The sequence below is a fragment of the Cebus imitator genome, unplaced genomic scaffold, assembly GCF_001604975.1.
Source record: "Cebus imitator isolate Cc_AM_T3 unplaced genomic scaffold, Cebus_imitator-1.0 Scaffold43, whole genome shotgun sequence".
NCBI classification, from domain to species: domain Eukaryota; kingdom Metazoa; phylum Chordata; class Mammalia; order Primates; family Cebidae; genus Cebus; species Cebus imitator.
The window spans coordinates 664,836-688,012 of NW_016107358.1; the positions used below are offsets into that span (position 1 = coordinate 664,836).

Here is a 23,177-nt window from a genome sequence, read left to right on the forward strand (position 1 = left end):
TTACACAGGAAGCTTGTGAGGTTGTCTGTGTTTGTGAGCATTTTAAAAATCATTTATGGAAACTGAATCAGATAAACCTTATGGAAAGTTTTATCTGTGTTTGACAGTTTGACCAATGTAAGTAAAGATTGCTCTGTTTCTACCTTGTTACCTTTCCCCTACTCTTTCATTGTTCCTTTTACCCCAGATCATTTGTCCTGTCAGATGGAAATTCTGACTCGGCCATTTTCTCTTTCCCAGTAAGTTACCCAGTTACCCTGTGGTTGCTGATAATGATGTAGATGGTCTGTGATATTAAAGTAGTACTTCTGATGTGAGGACTTATATCATCTCAGCATTTTCAAAACCCACATGCCTGCAATCTGGTGTGTCTGTGGTTAGCTGTAACATATCTACTTGCCAAACAAGTGGTTTAGGTTACTGGGGTTTTCATTTAGCTTTGAATTTAGGGGATTAGAAAAAAAATAACTCAGGAACATACTTTGATATATTGTGTGAGAATGAAATGTTGGGATTCAATCAGTAGTTTTACTTTTTAAAGTGATTCTTTGCAATGTGTTTGTTGAAGTGTGCATGTGTTGTTGGCACACATTTAAAACTTATGCCATTACCCTTCTTGTAAAACTATTGATGATGATGACTATTACATAATTTAGTGCTCCCTAAGTTACCACATGATAACTGAATTTACTTATACATTTGATACTAATAAAACATTTCTTTGCAGTAAAGAGCTGATATAATTTCTTCATTCTGATAATGAAAACCGAACAACTTTTCATATTTCTCATCTTACGTTGGTGCTCAGGAAGATTGTAGACAAACTTGGGATCATATGTGGGCTTTACGTTTGTTAATGTTTTCCATTAAAAAAAATTTCTGTAACTTTAAGGGAGCACTATAAAATGAATCAATAAAATTGCTATTGCAACTGATTTTTTTTCCTAGTAAATATTTCTTGCTTCACTGTTTAGATGCTTACATTAGAATAAAAACGTGTCTCTTTATTATGAAATATTTTGAAAAGAATTATCAGATTCTCCTTCATGGAAGATAAATTGGAAAATATACAAGTGTTTAAAAAGGGAGATAAGCTGCATTGTAATCCCATAGTATATTATTAATGTTAGAATTTTGATGTTGATCCTTTCCAGCACCTTTTAAATTTAAGTTGAAAAGTCAAATATTTCCACTATAGTCAGGGTATACTAGGGAGGCATAAGATCAGCCCTAGGCTCTGCATATAACATGGAGAGTACATTTGGGACTTGACCTGTGCATTAACCTGTATGATATGCTGCATGGATAGGATGTATAAAAATAACAGACTTCAGAGTGTCAGTTTCTACACTCTGGAGAATGTGAGTGCTTTGAGGCTGGAACTAGGACCAGTGGATACCACTATAGGTTGGCAGGTTTGTCCTTTTCAAGACAACTTTACCTCTGGTTATCTGAAAATGGGCTGTGTTTTAACATAAAATGAGTTTCCCCCGGCTGAAATATCTAAGAGGAGTCCAGATGATTGCTTGGACAAGGTAAGGCTGAATTTGACAACTATTAAAACCCTTTCTGATAATGTATCTATAATTTTAGTAAAGTGATAGATCAGCATCTTTTTATGACAGTGACTGAAATTTAAAAATATTTGAGGAAACTAGGAAGCCCAATCTGCCATTTAGGACCGTTATTATTCTTCAATATTATTCTTCGATATATTGGGATTACAGATTCTTGACACTCTTGACAGTTTGGTGCTCTAACCACGAAGGTGACTTTAGCAGATCAGATATTTGGAAGAAGTTTGCAGATGATCCAGAGTTACACTGTTTTGGTGTTTATAAAGCTTTTAGGAAAATGGCAGTATTCTCTCTGTAATGTTTATTGTAGGATGATTAACCCTGAAAATATCTGTTACTAGAATTTCTCAAGTTTTTTCTCCTTATTTTTTTGGTTATCAACCTTGAGTTTTTTTTTTTTTTTCTTCCATTCACTTTATACTTAATTTATTAACATTTTGTAATTCTTTGGATTATTTGGCAGTTTGCAACTACAGAGGAGTTCTGAGGACATGGGACAGTTTTCTCAAACCAAGAATTCAGGAGACTAGCTCCAGATTATTCAGATTCCTGCTAGCACCTCAGCACATATTGCTTTCTCTGCTTTACATGCCACATATACCCTAAGTACCCCATTGCATTGTTTAGCTGAACAAATACATGTGTATTAACAAACATTTTTCTTGATTGTGAGCTCTAATCTTACAAGTGCCACTCATTTAACTGGGTGATCTTGGGCATACTATTACAAATCTCAGAGCCATCATTTCTTTGTAAGTTGAGTGATGTGTTTAATTGTGGCCCAAAGAAACCAAGAATTTACCACCTGCCTGACTATACCACTTTTCTATGTATTTTAGGACTGTTAGGCAACACATTTCATATATGAAATCTGAAATTGGGGGTGAAGAAATTTACTTTTGTTTGAGGTGGTATTGATAGACATGTAGCTCTGTAGCCTTGTTTCAGATAAGCTGGTGAATGTGGATGAATCAATATGCTGGATGGATGTGGGTAAAAAAAATCTAGCATTTCATGTTATGTCTTCTGCACTAGTCACGATTGTTCTCAGGAGCCATCATTTTCAAAAACATGTATTTGAAAATTCTATCCTGGGCACTGGGATAAATGTTAGAGATAAAATGATCCATAATATTTTTCTTGCCTTTCAGGACCTAGAATGTATGCTGGGGAAACATGAGTAAAATTTTTTAATAATATAATTAGTGCTACAGTACTATTCTATAAACTACATTCTATGAAAACACTGAAAGAAAATAATAGATAAGTCCGATGAGTGCTTGCGAGTCACTTACATTGGTTTTGGTTTCTATGTTATGTAGGATTGGATTAATACAGAGGTGACATTTGAATGGGGGTCTGGTAGGTTGATTATGAATTTTTAGGTGGTAGAGGGGTCGATGGGTGCTTTGGGCAGATAGAACAGAGTTAATCCCACTGTCATTTGTGTGGTAATGGTCACTAAGCTTCTTTCCCATTTGCAAGGCTCTCCCATTCTCTCTGTTTCATTCTCACAACAACCAAGAAACCAAAACCAATAACCATAAGAATCTCTCAATAGATGAAATATTGGTAAATATTGCTTGGTCCTCATAGTCATCTGTATAAGGTGTAGAATGAAAATCTTTGTCTTTCACAGAGAAATTGCAGAAATTCTGTGTGGACTTTGTGGAGAGTTCAGTAGTGGGATTATTATGCTAAGGATAATAACTACAAGAAGGTGAATCTGACTTAATTATACTATGGATCTCTGTTTACAAGGATCATCTATCTCCCAGACAGGTGGAGTATCATGGCATATTGGAAAGAACAGGGCATTTGGAGACTTAATTAGAAAAATAGCCCTGCCATTGATTACTTTGACTAGTAACAGAATAAATGAAGATGTAATACTTGTGTAGGTTATTTACTTAGCATCAGCCAAAATTAGGTGCCACTCCCCTGCAACTATCTTACTGTATTTAGATTTTGTTAATTTCAATGATATGAAAATTTTAGAACACTAAAAAATAGAGAAGGATCAAAAGTTTCAGCTCCCCTTTGTTCTCTGGTAAATGAATTGCTTACACATTATTTAAGTGTTCTTTTTGTTTTCAGCCTTTAGCCTGAAAGTGAGAAATTTAGTTATCAGTGATTAGCAAGTCAGAGCTATGTTTGCTTTTATGGGACTCATAATTGGGGTATTTGAGTGAGCATAAGAAAGTGTCTGCTGTCTTTAACCAGGTGTCTCTAACCTCCCTACTTGCTGTGCTGATGGAGGTGGAGATGTGGGTTGGTTTTGCTAGTGGTATTGGTGATAGTGATATTGTTGCCATTTTGTTGATCTCTATATGAACATTTCTGGGATTCAGAATGTAGAGGATTTGTCATTAGGATAAGATCTATTCAGTTTATCTGAATCCTGCTTCTCTTCTACTCAGGTAATTTTATTAGAACTTTAAATAAAGAGAAGAAATCCTAACAGATTAGGGAGACATTTCTTTTGTAGGGCAGCATAGGACTTTGCAAAATACGTTATTATTTCAAAGTGTCAATCTCTTAGACACATTAGTCTAAAATTCAACAATATCTTCTCTTCCCAAATGGAGAGGAACTTGATGTTGAAAAGAGGTTTAGAGAGATGAGGGCAAGTGGTAGATCCCAAAGAGAGATTTCCCTTGTAATTTCCCACTGTAGTCACTACCTAGGGTTTTTCCTGTAGGTCCCTTACAAAACACTGTTAAAGAGTTGGAAGGATAGGACAGTGGGATGAGGGTGAGAGATAAGAAGGTACTTAATGGATACAGTGTATATTATTCAGGTGTCGATTATAGCTAAAGCCCAGACTTCACTACTAGACAATATATCCACCTTACAGAGTTGTACTTGAACCCCTTACAGTTATTCAAATAAAAAAGGAACTTTTTATTCTTGTTTTTCAGGTGCAAATACACACTGACTGTGATTGCTAGAAGTCTGTTCTTGAGAGAGAGCAAGGCAAAGTAAACTAGGTCTCATTTTTATTTGCATTTTGGGGGACCTGGAAACCACTTCCAGAGTACTGAAAATTACCTTTATCCTTGATTTCAAAGAATTTAATGCACATTTGTCTTATTTTGATTAGTTTTTAATAATACCCACCTTTTTTCCTGATACTCTAAGCAGAAATATCTGGGGCCAGAAGAGATGGATTTGATTTCCAATTAATTTGTTTTATTTGTTGGGGAGTCTTGCTCAAGACATTTTATTTCTGTTGAGCCTTAGTTTCCTCATAAATAAAATGGGGATGTGATAAAACCTTTATCCTCAGATGGTTAGGAGGAATAAATGTGAAAGCGCATTGTAATCTACGAAGTGCTGTATAAATGTCAGTTGTGGCTGGCTGTTATTACAAACTTTCACAAGACAAAAGGTATCTCTTGAATATTTTCCTTGTTCGTAGTGGATGTTTTCATGTATCTAGAACAAAGGAAAGCAAGCATAATCCCTGCTTTTAAAGCAGAGTATGTAGTCCATCTGCTACTAATAGCATTTATGTAAAAGGAATAATTCACAAAATTCTACCATTCTATAAAAGGGAAAACAGATGCAGGTGAAAGAAGTAGTCTCTAGTTAATGTATTATTAACCAGGCATTTTTATGTGGGTGGAAGCTTGTAAAGGTGAATCATGGCAATTGTAATTTCAGAAAGTCTTAGGGTGTAGGTAAAAGAACAATGGAGGGGGAATGGCTTTTTTTTTACTTCCTTTTTAGTTTATGTATAGTTAGTTGGGAAAGCAATGGGAATATGCACATTATTTGGATAATGCATGAAAGCAACGTGTAGCCATTCATTGAATCAGAAAATTCTGGGTTTGGTTGGAATGGAGTAATTGTTGTGCACGCAATCTGCATACTCGACTGAGGTGAAAGGGATTCTTGATAACAGGAGCACTGTTCACTGTTTAGATTTTAGTTAATCTTGTGCAGAGCTTTTAGACTTTTGAGCTGAATTAGTTTAGCAAAATGTCCCCCACTAAGTTTTTTTTCTCACTGGTGTACCAGTGTAAATACAAGTTAAGTTCTTGATTCTTGGCTAAAATCTGAGACTGTGTTCATTTAGTGGAAGAGTTAACAAAATTCCTGCCTCCCTTAGGGGTATGGGTATATGTGGGGAATGTGGTGGGGGTAAGAGAGGGGACACTTCTGTTTGTCCCAGAAAGAAAGATAAGGGGATTGTAAAGACTCTTACCCCATCACTTCCAAATCTGAATCACCTCTTTGAAACAGGCTTTAAAAGGAATATTTTGTTTCTGAGTTAGAAAGAGAGAAACTTGCTGCAAATGAGCTTTCTAAAATATCAATCTTAAATATGTTTTATGAAAAATGCTCAGTTTACTTATTTGTTGGTGAAAGCGGAGGAGAGATCTTAATCTGGTACTGTTAACGACTAAGAAAACTTTTTTTTTTTTGTGAGACAGAGCCTCACTCTGTAGCCAGACTGCAGTGCAATGGGGGAATCTCGGCTCACTGCAATCTATGTTTCCTGGGTTCAGTTGATTCCCCTGCTTTCCTCAGCCCCCCAAGTAGTTGGGACTACAGGCACCTACCACCATACCCGGCTAATTTTTTGTATTTTAGTAGAGACGGGGTTTCACCGTGTTGGCCAGGATGGTCTTGATCTCCTGACCTTGGCCTCCCAAAGTGCTGAGATGACAGGTGTGAGCCGCGACGCCTGGCCAAGAAAACATTTTTTAAAGACTACTTTAGGCCTCCAAATATGTTGTCATTTGGGCGGGAATTCTAAGAGACATTCAAATCAGTGATGGTCAGTTTTCTCTTTTCCTTTAAAATATTGAATTATTAAAATCTAGCCAGACTAATAGAAAAGAGAGAAGAATCAAATAGATGCAATAAAAAACGATAAAGGGAACATCACCACTGATTCCACAGAAATACAAACTACCATCAGAGATTACTACAAACAACTGTATTAATACAAACCAGTAAACCTGGAAGAAACGGATAAATTTCTGGACACTTGCACTCTCCCAAGACTAAACCAGGAAGTAGTTGAATCCCTGAATAGACCAATAACAAGGGCTGAAGCTGAGGCAGCAATTAATAGCCTACCAACTAAAAAAAGCCCAGGTCCAGACAGGTTTACAGCTGAATTCTACTAGACGTACAGAGAGGAGCTGGTACCATTCCTTCTGAAACGATTCCAAGCAATACAAAAAGAGGAATCCTCCTCAGCTCATTTTGTGAGACCAACATCATCCTAAAACCAAAACTGGGCAGAGACGCAAGTAAAAAGAAAACTTAAGGCCAATTTCCATGATGAACATCGATGCAAAAATCTTCAATAAAATACTGGCAAACAGAATGCAACAGCAAATTAAAAAGCTTATTCATCATGATCAAGTAGGCTTCATCCCAGGGATGCAAGGCTGGTTCAACATACGCAAGTCTATAAATGTAATCCATCACGTAAACAGAACCAAAGACAAAAACCACATGATTATCTCAATAGATGCAGAAAAGGCCTTTGACAAAATTCAACAGCGCTTTATGCTAAAAATCCTCAATAAACTAGGTATCGATGGTACATATCGCAGAATAATAAAAGCCATTTACGGCAAACCAACAGCCAATATCATAGTGAATGGGCAAAAACTGGAAGCATTCCCTTTGAAATCTGGCACAAGACAGGGATGCCCTCCCTAACCACTCCTATTCAATATAGTATTGGAAGTTCTAGCCAGAGCAATCAGGCAACCAAAAGAAATAGCAGGTATTCAAATAGGAAAAGAGGAAGCCAAATTGCCTCTGTTTACAGATGACATGATTGTATATTTAGAAGATCCCATCGTCTCAGCCCAAAATCTCCTTAAACTGAGAAGCAACTTCAGCAAAGTCTCAGGATACAAAATCAATTTGTAGAAATCACAAGTGTTTCTATGCACCAATAACAGACAAACAGCCAAATCAAAAGTGAATCCCATTCACAATTGCTGCAAAGAGAATGAAATACCTAGGAATACAACTAACAAAAGGCATAAAGGACCTCTTCAAGGAGAACTACAAACCACTGCTCAATGAAGTAAGAGAGGACACAAACAGATGGAAAAACATCCCATGCTCATGGTTGGGAAGAATCAACTATGTGAAATGGCCATACTGCCCAAAGTAATTTATAGATTCAACGATACCCCATAAAGCTACCAATGACCTTCTTCACAGAACTGGAAAAATCCACTTCAAACTTCATATGGAACCAAAAGAGAGCCCGCATCGCCAAAACAATCCTAAGCAAAAAGAACAAAGCTGGAGGCATCACACTGCCTGACTTCAAACTATACTGCAAGGCCACAGTAAACAAAACAGCATGGTACTGGTACCAAAACAGAGATATAGACCAATGACAGAACAGAGGCCTCAAAAGCAACATCACACATCTACAATCATCTGATCTTTGACAAACCTGAGAAAAGCAATGGGGAAAGGATTCCCTGTTTAATAAATGGTGTTAGGAAAACTGGCTAGCCATGTGCAGAAAGCAGAAACTGGACCCCTTCCTGACACCTTACACTAAAATTAACTCCAGGTGGATTAAAGATCTAAATGTGAGACCATACACCATAAAAACCCTAGAAGAAAACCTAGGCAAAACCATTCAGGACATAGGCATAAGCAAGGACTTCATGGCTAAAACACCAAAAGCAATGGCAACAAAAACCAAGATAGACAAATGGGATCTAATTAAACTCCAGATCTTCTGTACAGCAAAGGAACAATCATTAGGATGAACCGGCAACCAACAGAATGGGAAAAAATTTTTGCAATCTACACATCTGACAAAGGGCTAATATCCAGAATCTACAAAGAACTAAAACAGATTTACAANAACAAACCCATCCAAAAGTGGGCGAAGGATATGAACAGACACTTTACAAAAGAAGACATATATGAGGCCAACAAACATGTGAAAAAATGCTCATCATCACTGGTCGTTAGAGAAATGCAAATCAAAACCATATTGAGATACCATCTTACGCCAGTTAGCATGGTGATCATTAAAAAACCTGGAGATAACAGATGCTGGAGAGGATGTGGAGAAATAGGAACACTTTTATACTGTTGGTGGGAGTGTAAATTAGTTTAAAAATTATGGAAGACAGTGTGGCGATTCCTAAAGGACCTAGAAATAGAAATACCATTTGACCCAGCAATCCCATTACTGGGTATATACCCAAAGAATTATAAATTGTTCCATAGTAAAACCACATGCACATGTATGTTCATTGTGGCACTGGTTACAATAGCAGATACCAGGAAGCAACCCAAATGTCCATCATCGATAGATTAGATGAAGAAAATGTGGCACATATATACGATGGAATACTATGCAGCCATAAAAAATGATGAGTTCATGTCCTTCATCAGGACATGGATGAATCTGGAAACCATCATTCTCAGCAAGCTGACACAAGAACATAAAACCAAACACCGTATGTTATCACTCATAGGCGGGTGTTGAACAATTAGAACATGTGGACATAGGGAGGGGAGCATCACACACTGTGGTCAGTGGTGGTGGGGGCTAGGGGAGGGACAGTGGGGTTGGGGATGGTGGGGAGGGTTGAGGGGAGAAATACCAGATATAGGTGATGGGGGGTATGAAGGCAGCAAACCACTTGCCATGTATGTACCTCTGCGACAATCCTGCGTGATTTGCACATGTACCCCAGAACCTAAAGTACAATTAAAAAAAAAATCTACAAATTTTGTCTCTAGTTTTCCACTAATTGCCCAGGGGAGGACAGACAAGGGTATTACCTTTAGAAGGAGAACAAGTTTATGGAAAGCTCCCACAGTCAATGGTAGAGAATAGGGGAGTGTGCTGCGTCTGGAGCTAGAGGAGTAAAGTTGGCAAACAGATGCACCTGGAAAAATGTGTGTAAGGAGAAACAATAAGGCGAAAACAAAAATGGGAGACTTGCGAAGCAAATGTAAAAAGAGAAAAAGTATAAGAGGAAGAGTTTGGTTGGCTTGAGGTGGAGTGTGGTGCTAATCACCAGATTTTCTTTGGTACATTTCGTGTAAGTTGTATACCAGGAATGCCTATGTGAAAAAACCAATTTCTCATGATGATGCACTGGGCCTTTCCTATCACATCTCTTGGCGTAATTTTCTTTGGTGCTTCTGTGCCCCGGGCACACACAACTCCAGGTTGGCCTGTGCATTTTCGTCTTTTTCCATAATTGGCCGCTTTGCCAAGAATGTTTACTGCTTCTGTCTGTAGGAATTTTAACTTTCCTTGAGATACATTTTGTGTTAATTACTTTAAAGTTTCTTGATACATTCTGTTAAATCACTTCCACTTCTTAGTCCACCCCCAACTCATAACAAGCCTAACTGTTCCAATGTTTATGACTGCAAAGAATTTTATTTAGTACAACCAATTGTCTCTTTAGTACAATGTTAATTAACTTATACCTGTTTTCCTCTCTGATACTGCACCTCACTGATGGCTTGGAAATGACTCATTCATCCTGAAATAGAGCTCAACATGTATTTATTGAATAAATGAGTGTTAGTTGCATACTGTGCCATTCATGTATTTAGAGGGGATCAACAACTCAATGAAAATCATTCTTCAAGGAAATGGATGGGGGGGTATATATATGTATGTATTTATGTATGTCAGCCAGTCTTCCTTTCCATTTCTAAAACCTACTTGGCCTATTGTAAATTAATTCACTGTATACTAATTTGTATATACAGGCATACCTCATTTTATTGCACTTTGCTTTATTGCGCTTTGGACAAACTATATTTTTTACAAATTGAATGTGTGTAGCAAGTATTTTTTAGTAATTATTTTTAAATGTAGGTGTGTACATAGCCTTTTTAGACTGAATTCCATTGTAAATTTAATAGACTATCAATAGAATATTAATAGATTATAGTGTAAACATAACTTTTATATGTACTGGGAAGCCAAAAAATTGATATTTGCTTTATTGCGGTGGTCTGGAACCAAACCTGCAATATCTCTAAGGTACGCCTGTATTTAAATTAACGTATCATTGAAACTCCTTTAATGAGAATAGGGAGAGGATTCTAGTTTTATGTTAATTTGTTTGTTACTAAATTTGTTTAAATGATGTTTGACATATCTTATAAGTATGTTGTGCTGTCATAGTAGCAGAGTTTAATTCTGTTTATGGCATTATTTTCTTTTTTTCTCCTTCTGTTGTTTGACTTTACGGTCCAGCTTTTTTTTTTTTTTTTTAAACTACTTTGAGTTAGTGAGCACCTGTTAGTCCTGTGGAAGGTGCAGAGAGTACACCCACAAAGTCCCTGCCATGAAGAGCTTCCAGCTGGATAGGGAAGCAGCTGTGTGCTCGAATTTCAGGGCAAAGTGTATTTCTTTCTGTTAATTCTCTTCTAAGCAATGAGGCAGAGTTGCACGGTTTTTAGTGTTCAAAAGAAACTTAGCCACCATCCCTAGCACTGGGAAACTGTCTGGGCAGAGGGGAGAGGGAACAGGACCATTGAGATCTGGGTGGGAACAAAGGAGAATAGTTGTGTAATTGACTATGGTGGGAAGCTCATTTTTAATAGCAGACTGGGAATAGTAGAAGTCATTGATAGGGTTGGCTTACGGCAAGAAGGTCAGCCTGAGTTCTGGATGAGTGAAAGTGAACATGGGAGGGAAAACGGTTCAGAAATGGGAGGGTGAAAAGTGCTTCACCTTAAATGTGCCCACAGGGAAAGGTGGTGAGACAAGTATGTACCCTTTATATATACTTGGACTGTTCATGCTGTTTACATGAAAGTAAAGGAGGTTAGAAAAGGGGAAAAGTTCTATTCAGGCTCTGTGCTTGACCTGGCTGTGAATAATACTTTCTGTAATTCTCAATCTGGTTACTGATTTACAAAGTTGACTGGATATGTGATTATTTTCCAGGTTGTACTAGAATACTGATGCAGGAAATACAGAAGCAAATCTTGACAAAAAATTAGAGTGGATTCAAAAGAAATTATAGACTGGGCAAATAATATTTCAGTATAAATGAGATTATATGTTCGGAAATTCCTAGTAAACTCTGAAGGGGTTAGTGTATTTAAGTCCCTGTGTGTATGTGTTTGTGTACTTCCTCATAATCATTGAAAATCTTCCAGATCCTCTTCTAGCTCAGGCCCTGCTGATATCTTTTGGTTAGTAATTCAGCTTCTGCAGATTCAGGGACAAATCACAATAATAGGATATACTTCAGTCTTGCTGTTTAGATATTAAGAAATCATTATGAGGAGTCATTAAGGTAATCAGTAATTCATAAATTTCTCATACCTATTATAATGTGTCATACCATATCTTCATGTTCATGGTTTAGCAATATATGCTGTTGACAAAGTGAAATAAGTGAATTTAATTATAGAACTGAAAATGTAATATTTAAGACATTTAAAAAGCACAGGAAATAGAGAAACCCATGAACCTACCACTCACATCAAATAGCTGTTAATATTTTGCCTTGTCTGTCTTTTCTTTTTTTACTTTTGAAGCAGTAGAAGAGCACATGCAGCCAAGGCACTCATGCCCCTCTTCATCTCTCTGTAGAGAGAACTACTGTTCAGAATTAAGTTTGTGTCAGTGCCATGTATTAAAAAATTTTTACTATAGTATCTCTCCACACACAATGTATTTTAATTTTTAATGTTCTGCTGACTTAAGAAATATTTCAAAAATTACTATAGTTCTTCATATTATTCTCCCCATGGAAAAATGTAATAATTTTATAATTTTTAACTTTAGTTAGCATGATATTAGAAACATAGAAAATATATTTTTGCCATAGCATTCTGACCTAGCAACATAAATTGAAGTGGGTTTTAAACTTTTGTAATCTATAGAATGATATGTGTTTTACATTTTGACCTAGTACCTGTCACCTGTCATCTCTGTATGTGTATATTTCTGTGTGTGTATGTGTGTGTATAAATACTGGAAAAGTTTCCCTAAACTAGGTTCCTGTACTGTGTGTGAGTTGCATTAGTCCCTCGGTATTGGTAGGGTGGGGTGGGGGATGGTTCCAATACCTCACATGGATACTAAAATCTATGGATGCTTCAGTCCCTGATAAAAAATGGGGTAGTATTTGCATGTAATTCATGCACATCCTGCTGTATAGTTTACATTGTATCTAGATTACTTACTGTATCTAATGCAGTGTAAATGCTATTGTACTCTGTTTTCTTTAGGGAATGATGATAAAAATTTTTTTTTTTCCTGAATATTTTTGATCTGTGGTTGATTGAATCTATGAATCCAGAACTCAGGGCTGTGAGGGTCAACTGTCCTCTGTTATTCTCTAGACTAAATATTTACTTTTAAAATGCTTTGCTCAGGTTTAGTAAATTGATTATTTGACCAAATAGGTTGCCACCCATAATTTGAAAGTCATTAAGATTAATCTTAAAATTTGATCTAATCATAATTAATCTAAAATTAAGACTGACTGTAATATATAAGCCCAAGCGTTTCCAGTATAATAAAGGTGTTTTAAATGAAATAAATATATTAAAATAACATTCTTTATACAAGATTTGATATTTATTTTAGCTAAGTCATTCTGATTTTTTTTTATAAATTAAGTCCATGTATGTCTTACCCATTTAAAAATTAGATATTAATTGAAGTGTTTGAGAGAGTATATGTTGGTTAATACAGAATATTTTCTTTCTGTTCATTTTGACCATGGTTTACCTGGAGGTAGGGAGGGCCGTCATTGTGTCAGGGAAGGGGAAAGAGCTCTTGCTGGCTTAGACATTGACTCCCAAGCCCTGTCACCAGTGAACTCTATATAGCCTTAGAAAATCCTTCCTTTTTTCTGTCTTTCAGTTTCCTCACTTATTAAATGAGGGTGTTATCTAGCTCATCTTGAAAGTACTTTTATTTTGTGAGATAAAATATAACTGGGACCTGGGTCTCAAGATATTAGAATTTGTTGAGAATATAGCTGATGAAAAAGAACAGTGCTTTCTGTTGGAATTACTGGTTTTGCTGTTATGTTTGAGCAAGGGTTAAGCAGGTTGTATTCAGTTTAATGTAGTACTTGGGCAATAATTAGTCATTCCTTCAGTATAAAACCATTTCAGAATAAACTTGACATCCCCAAGATCTCCCTACCTTTTTATGGCATTATCCCTCAGTAGTGAAGGACACAAGTATGTTGAGTGTATATGTGAGCATACGTAAGTACAAGAAGAATGGCAAAGGAATGTTTTTCATTCTGTTTCAGTTAAGTGTCCTCGTAGGCAAATCCAAAGCTGCAGAGAGAAATCTAACTTTTCCTAAGCCCTAGGGAATTTTTCTTGAGTCCTACTCAATTGCAGTACTCTGAGGCTTTGGGGAAGTTTTTTTTTTTTTTTTTTAAAACATGAATTACATGGTTGGAATAGAGTGGGAACATATCACCTAAACTACACATCCTTAAAACAGAACTTTGCATGATGAATCCTGCATGTTTTGTTTGTTTGTATGTTTAAGAAGGAGGAGTTTAAATAGCAGTTTGGGGTAAACATGGACCTTTGAGACTATTTGTTCCCATTTTGCTTCTAAGAAAACAGGTCAGGAAATAACTCTTGCCTGGATCTTCAAGTTGAGGCAGAGTTGAGGCAGATTCCCGGTTTCTTTCAGGGTTCCTCTTTTCATTTGGTTTGTAGATTATTTTGGGGCAGCGCAAGGTTTAGAGGGACTTAGAGACCTCCTTCTAACTCAGGTACCTGGGGACTAACCCACCAAAGAATGTTTAAGAAATTAAGAATTTTTTAAGTAGAAATCTGCCCCTACCTAAGGGACTAGTGAAAGTATATTTTTCCTTAAAAGACACCAGGGTAGAAATAAATTGCTGAGAGAGGATCGTCTGAACCACAGAGAAGCATAGGTTAGATTTAACACCTCTGACTATACATTATCTCAGCTCTCTCTCAGTAGCAATATGCAAAGCATGACTGATACTTCTGTTATTTCAGCAGTACTTACTCTCCTTTTATAGAAGTGGATTGGAATTTCTAGACCTCTGGAATCTGATTCAGTAAATGTTCTCACCTCAGGCCAGGGGCCAAGGCTAAACAGTGTTTTGTGACATCCTGTGCTTGGCACTAAGCAGGCACTATGGATTTTTGTGACTAAAGACTGCAGACTTAACTAGTCACTATTTTATGTATTGGGAATTAGAAAGTTTGTCATCCTGAAGTATTATAATTGTTTTTTCTTTTAAGTTAAAAAAAAAATGGTTTCCTTTGTGTGTTTAAAGTATTACTAACGAGCCTTCCTGCCTGTTTTTCCTCCTTCCTCTTCTGTAGTATGCAGAGATTTTGCTGTCCTGGAGGACCACACCCTGGCTCACAGCCTGCAGGAACAAGAGAGTGAGTAATACCTCTCATTTATGCTCCTTCAGTTTTCTTTTCTTTTCTTTTTCTTTTTTTTAAACTGGAAGCTTGAGGCTGGTTTCTCAGGGGTTAGGTAGGGAGAGAGCACAGTCACTTGTCGACGTCCTCCGTAAATCATGAAGGATTTCTTTAGGCAAATGATGCCTGGGTGATCAGTGAATTTTTGGGTATGTTTAAGTAAGATAGACTGCCAGGCATTAGTAGACTGCTGCATCTTCAAAAGAGAAAGAGGGGTGTGAACCTTTTTCCTTGCCTTGTGTTATACGAGGGACACAGTGGTTATAGACTTAACTGAAGTGCATAGAATAAATCTGTTCTTGCTCCTAGGATGGGGACCTGAACGGCTTTCTCAGGCAACCATAGTATAAATTAGATCACATTGTGGATTTTTCTGAATCTTTTTTTCACTGTAGTGATGGAAAGTAAATCTAAGCTGTGCATGTTATATGAAAGTACATATTTGTGAATATATGATTTGTGAGTTATTAATTCACCTGTCAATATAAAAATTAAAATATTGAAAAATGCAGTTAATAAATAGAGTGACAATATGTAGTAGTAGAAAGAGCACTAGCCCTGGCTCTACAATATTTGTGTAGACATCCTGGCACTGCCACTTTGTTGCCATGTGACCAAAGACTATTTAATCTTTTTGATCCTCCTTTTGCCTAACGGAAAAGTGGGGTAATAATTCTTTTGCTCTCTATTATTATACATTGTTGTTGAGACAATAAAATGAAGTGATGCATGCAAAGCTATTGTGTTACAGTAAAGCTCTTAAGATTATTATGACATTTTTACTAACAAACCAAGGCATTGTAATTCCTGTCCTCAATCTTTTTGTTCCAGTTGAGCATCATTTGGCATCAAACGTTCAGCGGAACCGTTTGGTCCAGCATGACCTTCAGGTGGCTAAGCAGCTCCAAGAGGAAGATCTGAAAGCCCAGGCTCAGCTCCAGAAGCACTACAAAGATCTGTGAGGATGTGGGAGGGGGAGGGTTAATGTCAAGACTGGCTTTCTCTGTGGAGCTAGCAACCAGTGCAGGGGAGAAGGAGACTACTTCTGTACCCCTGATTCTTTTTCCTATTAGATTGCAAGTCTTACAGTGGATAGCCAACATTTTTTTGATTTGAAGATTTTTCTTTGTTGTTGGAACACTTGACCAGGTTTAAAGAGATGTGGATGATGGTGTGAGTTCTGACATTTTTAGCTGTATGACCTTGGGCCAATTAGTCAACTTCTCTGAGTTTATTTTCCTTACCCATAACATGGGGAAAATAACCTCTGTCCCCTTTGCCTCATAGTTTCTTAGGGGGATCCAGTGAGATAATGGACATCAAAAAGCTTTATGGGTTGTGTTGGTTCCTTTACTATGTTCTAGCTGTGTTTGCTGCTCTTATTTTCCCTGCTTTTCAGTACATAGCCGAATATCCTGAGATGCTCTGAAGTGTATACTTAGTTATCTTCATAACTTCAGTGTCTGACAAAAGTTCTCTCTCATTAGCCTCCTTTAACTGACAGATAAATGGAAATTATTATTTCTCAGCCTTCTTTTGACACAGTGACTTCTATTCTGTTTCAGTGTTATAAAGCTCCTAGGATACATTTCTTCTTTGATTGAGAGTGGCTCTTACATCCTAAATCTTTAAGGATAGATTTAACCCCAGATACTGTGTTGAGGGGGAAGAGGTAAAGGAAAAATGGAAGGAACCCCTTAATTTACTTTAGTGTCATATTCAGGTGAAAAAGGAAAGCCAGTCATTTTTGCTAACTTACAGGAAGGGTTTGTCTTTCTGTTTCTTATTTGTAGAGAGGACTTTATTCATCATTTTGTTAAGCTTCCTTATTTTGTAAATCAACACTTTTATTGATTCATGTTAAATTTGGCACCATGAAAGGAGACCAGACATAGGAATAGGACAACTTTTGAGGGCCTCAGGAAAACACCTTGAGCATTATATATCTGGAGATATATGCATGAGTCACAGAGAATTGAAATGTAAGTTTCATGCCTGTTTAGAGAGATTAGACTGGGAAAAGCTTCAGGAGACAAATGATACGTTTAATCTGAAACTTGAAGGTTAATTGGAAGTTTATAGTGATTTGGGGAAAACCATTGTAGCCAGAAGGCGCAGCATGCATAAGGGCAGGAGGTAAAAGGACTTGGAAACTCATGTTAGCTTCAAGAAGTTCATTATTGCTGGAGTAGAGAGTATAATTGGGACAGAAGTAGGAATTGAGGCCAGAAAAGTAGTCAAAATCTGGACCAAAAGGGTCATGGTAAGTTATGTTAAAGAATTCAAGTTTTGTATATTTTATAGGGAATAGAGAACCATTGGAGTAGTTTTAGATTTTCATTTTGGAATCTCTTCTGGGGAATAGATGGGTAAAGGCTTAGAGGGGGCAAGATTTGAAGGCCTGTTGAACAGTGATCAAATTAAGAGATGATGAGGCTTGAATGAAGACATTGGGGTGATAGAGATAGAGGAAGGAGATGATGAGGCCTAAATTGAAGGTAATGATAATGGAGAAATAAAGAGGAAGAGAGATACTTGAGATGTTATGAGGCTCAGTGTCACAGGTTAAGGTGAGAGCCAAAGCTAGAATGTTCTAGAGTTCTAAATTCATTGCCCTTTACATTTGTTAGAATTATTCACAATTCTGTGTTAGAAAGCCCAGTTCTGAGGTTGATGCAGATATTTAAAATCCTGAAATAGGTTAATAACAATATAATGAGCTTATTCAGAAATTATCAAGATAAACCACTCAAATATAAATCAAGAATAGAGAGTGATATTTTGTAGGTCCTAAATGAGAGAAGGAGCAGGTATTGTATTTCTGCCTGATACTTCAAGGGTTTGGAGTTGTTCCTAGATTAAATAAGTAAGCTAAAAGGGAAGTCTTTCAGTTCACTCCCTGGCAATTTTGATAGCTGGACATCTTGGGAAGGGTGAAATGCTGCAGTTTTTATTGAACTGGAACCTTTTATTCAGTCTGGATACCAGGACTGCTATCCCAAGTCAGGATTTTCGCCTGTTTACTACTGATTTCTCAGTTTCGTTTTCCCAGGAGTCTGTATAATTAGCTGACCAAACCAGAGCTGGAACTTCTTGGAAATATGTTTTGAAATCATTAAGCTCAGATGAAACTTCACTTCTTTATTTTCTGTACCAGGAGATACATCTTCTATGTCACTTGTGACTTTTAACACTTCATTTAAGTTTGCCTTCTCCGTGGTGCTTCTGCTTTCTTCCCACTTATTACATTGAGTGTAGTTATCAATCACTTAACTCTATATATCAATCACTTAACTCTATACAGATTTTACATTAATTTGGGAGGTTCAGCTAGAGTCTTGAATGAAGACAGAAATATAGAGAGGCCTTTGAAAACTAAGACCATGTTTTGTGTATGATTCTTATTATAATGAGTGAATGAAAAGAAAATATATAAGAATTGCTCTGAGTAGATTTATGTTTCTTTTTATTTCTTCAGTTTGAGTAGGTAAGAATACTATGATATTAGACCTATAATGTGAAGTCACTAAGTGTAAACTTTTTTATAACTTATAAAATGGCATGACAGAATGATTTGTGGTTATTAGTGGTAGAGGCAGGAACAGAAAACAGGCCTCAGTGGGGTGAAATGATATGGTGGTATAGAAGAAGCATGGAGCTTTCTGTTGTTGGGTGTGATGATTAGATTCCAGCTCTACCACATATTTTCATTGTGATCTTGGGAAAATGATTTAACTTTCCTGGGCCTTAGTTTTCTCATCAGTAAATGTGACAGTGTCAGCCTCTTTGCATCTTTATCTTGAAGATAAAGTGAGAAAAATACGTACTTCTCATAAATTGAGTATTCAATAAATTGTATTTATTATTTTTAGGAAATACATTATTTTTTATTTTCCTTATTCATGTTTTCATCTTTGCTTTTTAGTGAACAACAAGACTGTGAAATTGCTCAGGAAATTCAGGAGAAGCTGGCTATTGAGGCAGAGAGACGACGCATTCAGGAGAAGAAGGATGAGGTATAACTTAGTTACTGCCCCTCTCCCTTATGGAGAAAGAGGTGCTCAGCTTTAGAGTAAATACTTCTTGCAGTCATGGGCTCAATGAAGGATTGCTGAATGGGAAGCAGAATGCCTCTTATTTGGGCTACATTTTCCTCTGTGGACCATGATTTATACCCTCTTGATTATGTAAGTGGTAAAAGTCTTGAGAGATGATAATGGATAATTTCACATATGATGTGAATTAGTTTCCTATGACTGCTATAACAAATTACTTCTGCAAACTTGGCTTAACACAAATTTATTGTCCTAAGAGATCTGGAGGCTGAAAGTCTAAAATCTGAAGTGTTGGCAAGGTCATGCTACCTCTTGGGAAGGATCCTTCCTTGCCTCTTCCTAGCTCCTGACTCCTGGCAGTCTTTGGCATTCCTTGGCTTGTATCTGCATCACTTCAGTCTCTGCATCCATTGTCACATGGCCTTCTTCCCTGTCTGTATCTTTGTATCTTCTTCCTACAAGGACATCAGTCATTGGATTGAGGACCCACACTAATCCAGTGTGACCTCAGCTCAACTAATTACATCTGCAAAGACTCTGTTTCCAAATAAGGTCACATTTTGGGTTTGAGTAGAAATGAATTTGGAGAGGGGGCACTATTCAGCTTACTACAGGGTATCTGTCCCTAGGTTGCTGGTTGTTCTTGCAACATTAGAGAGAGCAGACTTCGCGCAGAACCTGAGCAGAATGCAGGGAGTAGTCGCTGGGAGAGGCCAGGAGCAGGCATTGTTCTCACTCTTTCTTAAAGATTTCACTTTCCTATGATCTGTTGGTTAAAAAAATTAATCATTTTGATTCTGTGTATATTTTTAAGTTGTATTATTAAGGCTGAAAATGACTAAAATTAGCAATAGTGTTTGGCTTGTGAGAAGACTTGAATTTACCATTAGCTGTTATTTCCTTTTGTATGTTATATTTTCAGCACTTCCTTTTTTTTTTTTTTTTTGAAATAGGGTTTTGCTCCATTACCCAGGGTGGAGTGCAGTGGTGTAAGCATACTTCAGTCTCCGCCTCCCAGGCTTAAACGATCCTCTCAGCCTCTTGAGTAGCTGAGACTACAGGCACACACCCCCACATTTGGCTAATATTTTTAAATTATTTTTTTGTAGAGACGAGGTCTCACTATATTGCCCAGGCTGGTTTCAAACTCCTGAACTCAAGCTACCCTCCTGCCTCAGCCTCTCAAAGCACTGGAATTACTGGCATGAGCCACTATGCCTGGCTTAGTTTCATCATTTCGTATGAACAATTTACTTCGTTTTACATCGTTTTTATACTACCTGCGTTCACACCTATTATGCTGTCCTTGGTCACTGTCTTGATTTATAATAGAGAAGAAATTGATTTATCATTTTTTATAGTTTGATGACAATATGGTTTGTTATGTACCCAGAAACACTTTTGAGGGTTATCAGAATGCTGTTAATAATTACATAAACTGAAACTGTACTGGGCAAACTGGTGCTTACGATCATCCTGTTAAATAGATATGATCAGGGTCATCAGTAAACAGCCTACATACATTGCTACTCCTGCTGAGCCACCCTTGTTCCTATAAGACTTCTTGTGCAATGCCAGATGAATGTGAGACACCTGTTACGAGGGTATTGAGTAGTTTCTTCAGGAAACAAATCATGATCGTGTGGTAATCAGAACTGCAAATAAAAGTTAGGGATTATTTTTGATACTTCCTGTAATACACAGGAGGCTCTTTCTTAGTATTTAATGTGTTGCCTCTTTATACTAAAGACTGCTTTGGGGATGACTCTAGGAACTAAAAGAAGTGATTATACTTTGGAGACAGGAAAGCTTCTATTTAAAAGATACCAGAATAGCGAAGTTGGCTTCTTATCAATGCTACTGCTGTCCTGTGGTCTTTTTTGTTTTTATTTAGGGAAAAACAGGATAGAAAGAGAAAATAAAACACTTTATTTTAATTATGTAAAATCTAAATAGTAATCACAGTAAGTAATCTCATGGTAATACTATATAAACAGCTTAGTGATTAACTCCATTTTTCAGTTGTAGAAATTAAGTATTAAAGAAGTAACTGATTCCAAGTTATAATAAAATGCTGGAGAAGTGTCTGTACAATTCAGGTCTCTGGACTGCTGCTGACTTTGATGTGCAGTGGCATGCATGAAACGTGGACTTTGGAGTTCCACTGACCTGGGTTTGAATTTTAGCTCATTAACTATTTCACTGTGTGATTTTCAGCATCTCACTTAACCATGCAGAACCTCAGGTTCCGAAATGGGTTGAGTCATGGTAGTTGTATATATTCTAAAGGGGTGTTGTGAGATAGATCATGTACTTGGGGCATCTTGTACATGTTAAGTTTATAATTGCCCTTTGCTTGATTTCTGTTATAGAGAAGTATGTGCTACATAGGGCAAAATTAAATAGGCTTAAGGGTGTTTCAGTATGGTGTGATTTGAGAAGTCCTTGTGTTTACTTACTTGCCTTAACAGGCCTCGCACTAGCTTGCCCTCAGTAGAGTGGAAAAGTTCAATGAGGAATGCAGTTGTGTAGGTCTGTTGACTAGACAAGCCTTTACGAACTTCAGACTTTTTGACTTTTCCACTCATGCCTCAGGTGAGAAGTTGGCTACTGTGCCAAAGTGTTTTTTTATGGTAGAAAAATGTGACTCTCTGCTGACTAGTATGTTGTCAATATTTAATGAAGAAAATTTGCATGAGTAAAATTTGCCATTGAAGGATATATGAAAATGCTTGTTTATTTTAGTCTGTTGGTAACAGGGTGCCTGAGAGGGAGAGGAAACTAAGACTGAGATAGTAGTGCTAATTCTTCTGGCCAATTTTGGAAAAGAATTGTTTGTTACTCATGAGCTGTCTTAGTTCTTTTTTTTTTCCCTTCCCCCTCAATGCTCTTCTGCTTCCCCAAAGAGCCTACTTGGTTAATAAGTACTCATTCAGCAGCAGGGCTGTGGAAAATCCCTCTCTGGGTTTCCCCCCAGATCTCTTTCAGAGATTTTTGGGATCAGGTCTTCTGGGTAGTAGTTACCATCACATAAATACCAAATGTAGAGCTTGAGAACCCTTTTCTTTTGGAACAGCTAACTTTGTCATGGTATAATTTTATTTTGTTTGTTAACAAAGCACAGATGTAAGGAAAGTTGTGTTTCCATGCAGGAGACAGATGTAGAAAAGTTAAAAAAAAATTTTTTTTTGGTCTTACTAGCTTTGTGAACTCTCCCCTTGTTGTTGTTCTTCACTTTCTTGCTCTGTCTTGCTCTCCCTGTCTTGCTCTCCTGTCTGTTTATTTTTAACTCTTAAAATAGTTTGTTGAGTATAGTAGTTGAGTCCTCTCTAGACCCTGTGGAAGGTGCTTGTAGACTTTGGGTATGCTGGACTATATGAATTTGTGGTTAATAAAAGTGGGTTAATCAGTTAATTTAACTTAGTTATTCTTAAGTAAACTCTTAAGAGTATGTGTGTACTTATGTGCATGACCAGATGTGTGTGTGTGTTTAAACCTTGATTTAAAATATATGTGAATGTACAACTATTTTAGGGAAAAACTTTTTTTTTTCTTAAGTAATCATTAGCACGGCCAAACGTGTCATGAAAAGTTTGTGGCACTAGTTCAACAGTTTGAAGCCCGTTATAATATAAACTGCTGAAGGAATAAACTTAGTAACCAATTCACATTTAAAAAAAAAAATGAATCTGGTATGAACCATGGTACTTAGCACTCTTAAGGAGATTAGGATTTCATGTTCTGAAAGAATATTTACACATTCTTTGGTAATAGAGGTTAGATCAAACAACAATACTGTTTAGCTATTAAAAATTTTCCTATGTTTTAAGCATTGTAAAAATAAGTTTTTATATATATGACTAGAAAGGGAAATGGGAGGGAGGCTTCCTGTTGAGGTCTTTCTCACATACTATTATACTGATGTTTTTACATAAATAGAATTGGTATTTTCCTGGTTTCCAAGTTTTATTAAACATCCCTTTTGGATTTATACCCGTCTTGACATCCCTACCGAGTTAGATGTTAATATGCTGCTTGCTAGTTAATAAAGAAGTTTAGTAATTAATGGAATGATTTTCTTTTTTTTTCTTTCTGACAGTCATTT

General features: G+C 36.8%; 1 protein-coding gene across 3 annotated transcripts in view; it reads left to right on the top strand.

The window, feature by feature from the left end:
* CCDC50 (coiled-coil domain containing 50) overlaps positions 1-23,177 on the top strand; it is a 66,111-nt gene that overhangs the window by 18,183 nt on the left and 24,751 nt on the right. For all 3 annotated transcript variants that reach the window (XM_017526627.2, XM_017526629.2, XM_017526628.2), the window contains 3 exons: positions 14,913-14,975; positions 15,849-15,975; positions 18,943-19,033. In XM_017526627.2, the coding sequence (XP_017382116.1) occupies positions 14,913-14,975; positions 15,849-15,975; positions 18,943-19,033 (281 nt within the window). The remainder of the gene's footprint in view (positions 1-14,912; positions 14,976-15,848; positions 15,976-18,942; positions 19,034-23,177) is intronic.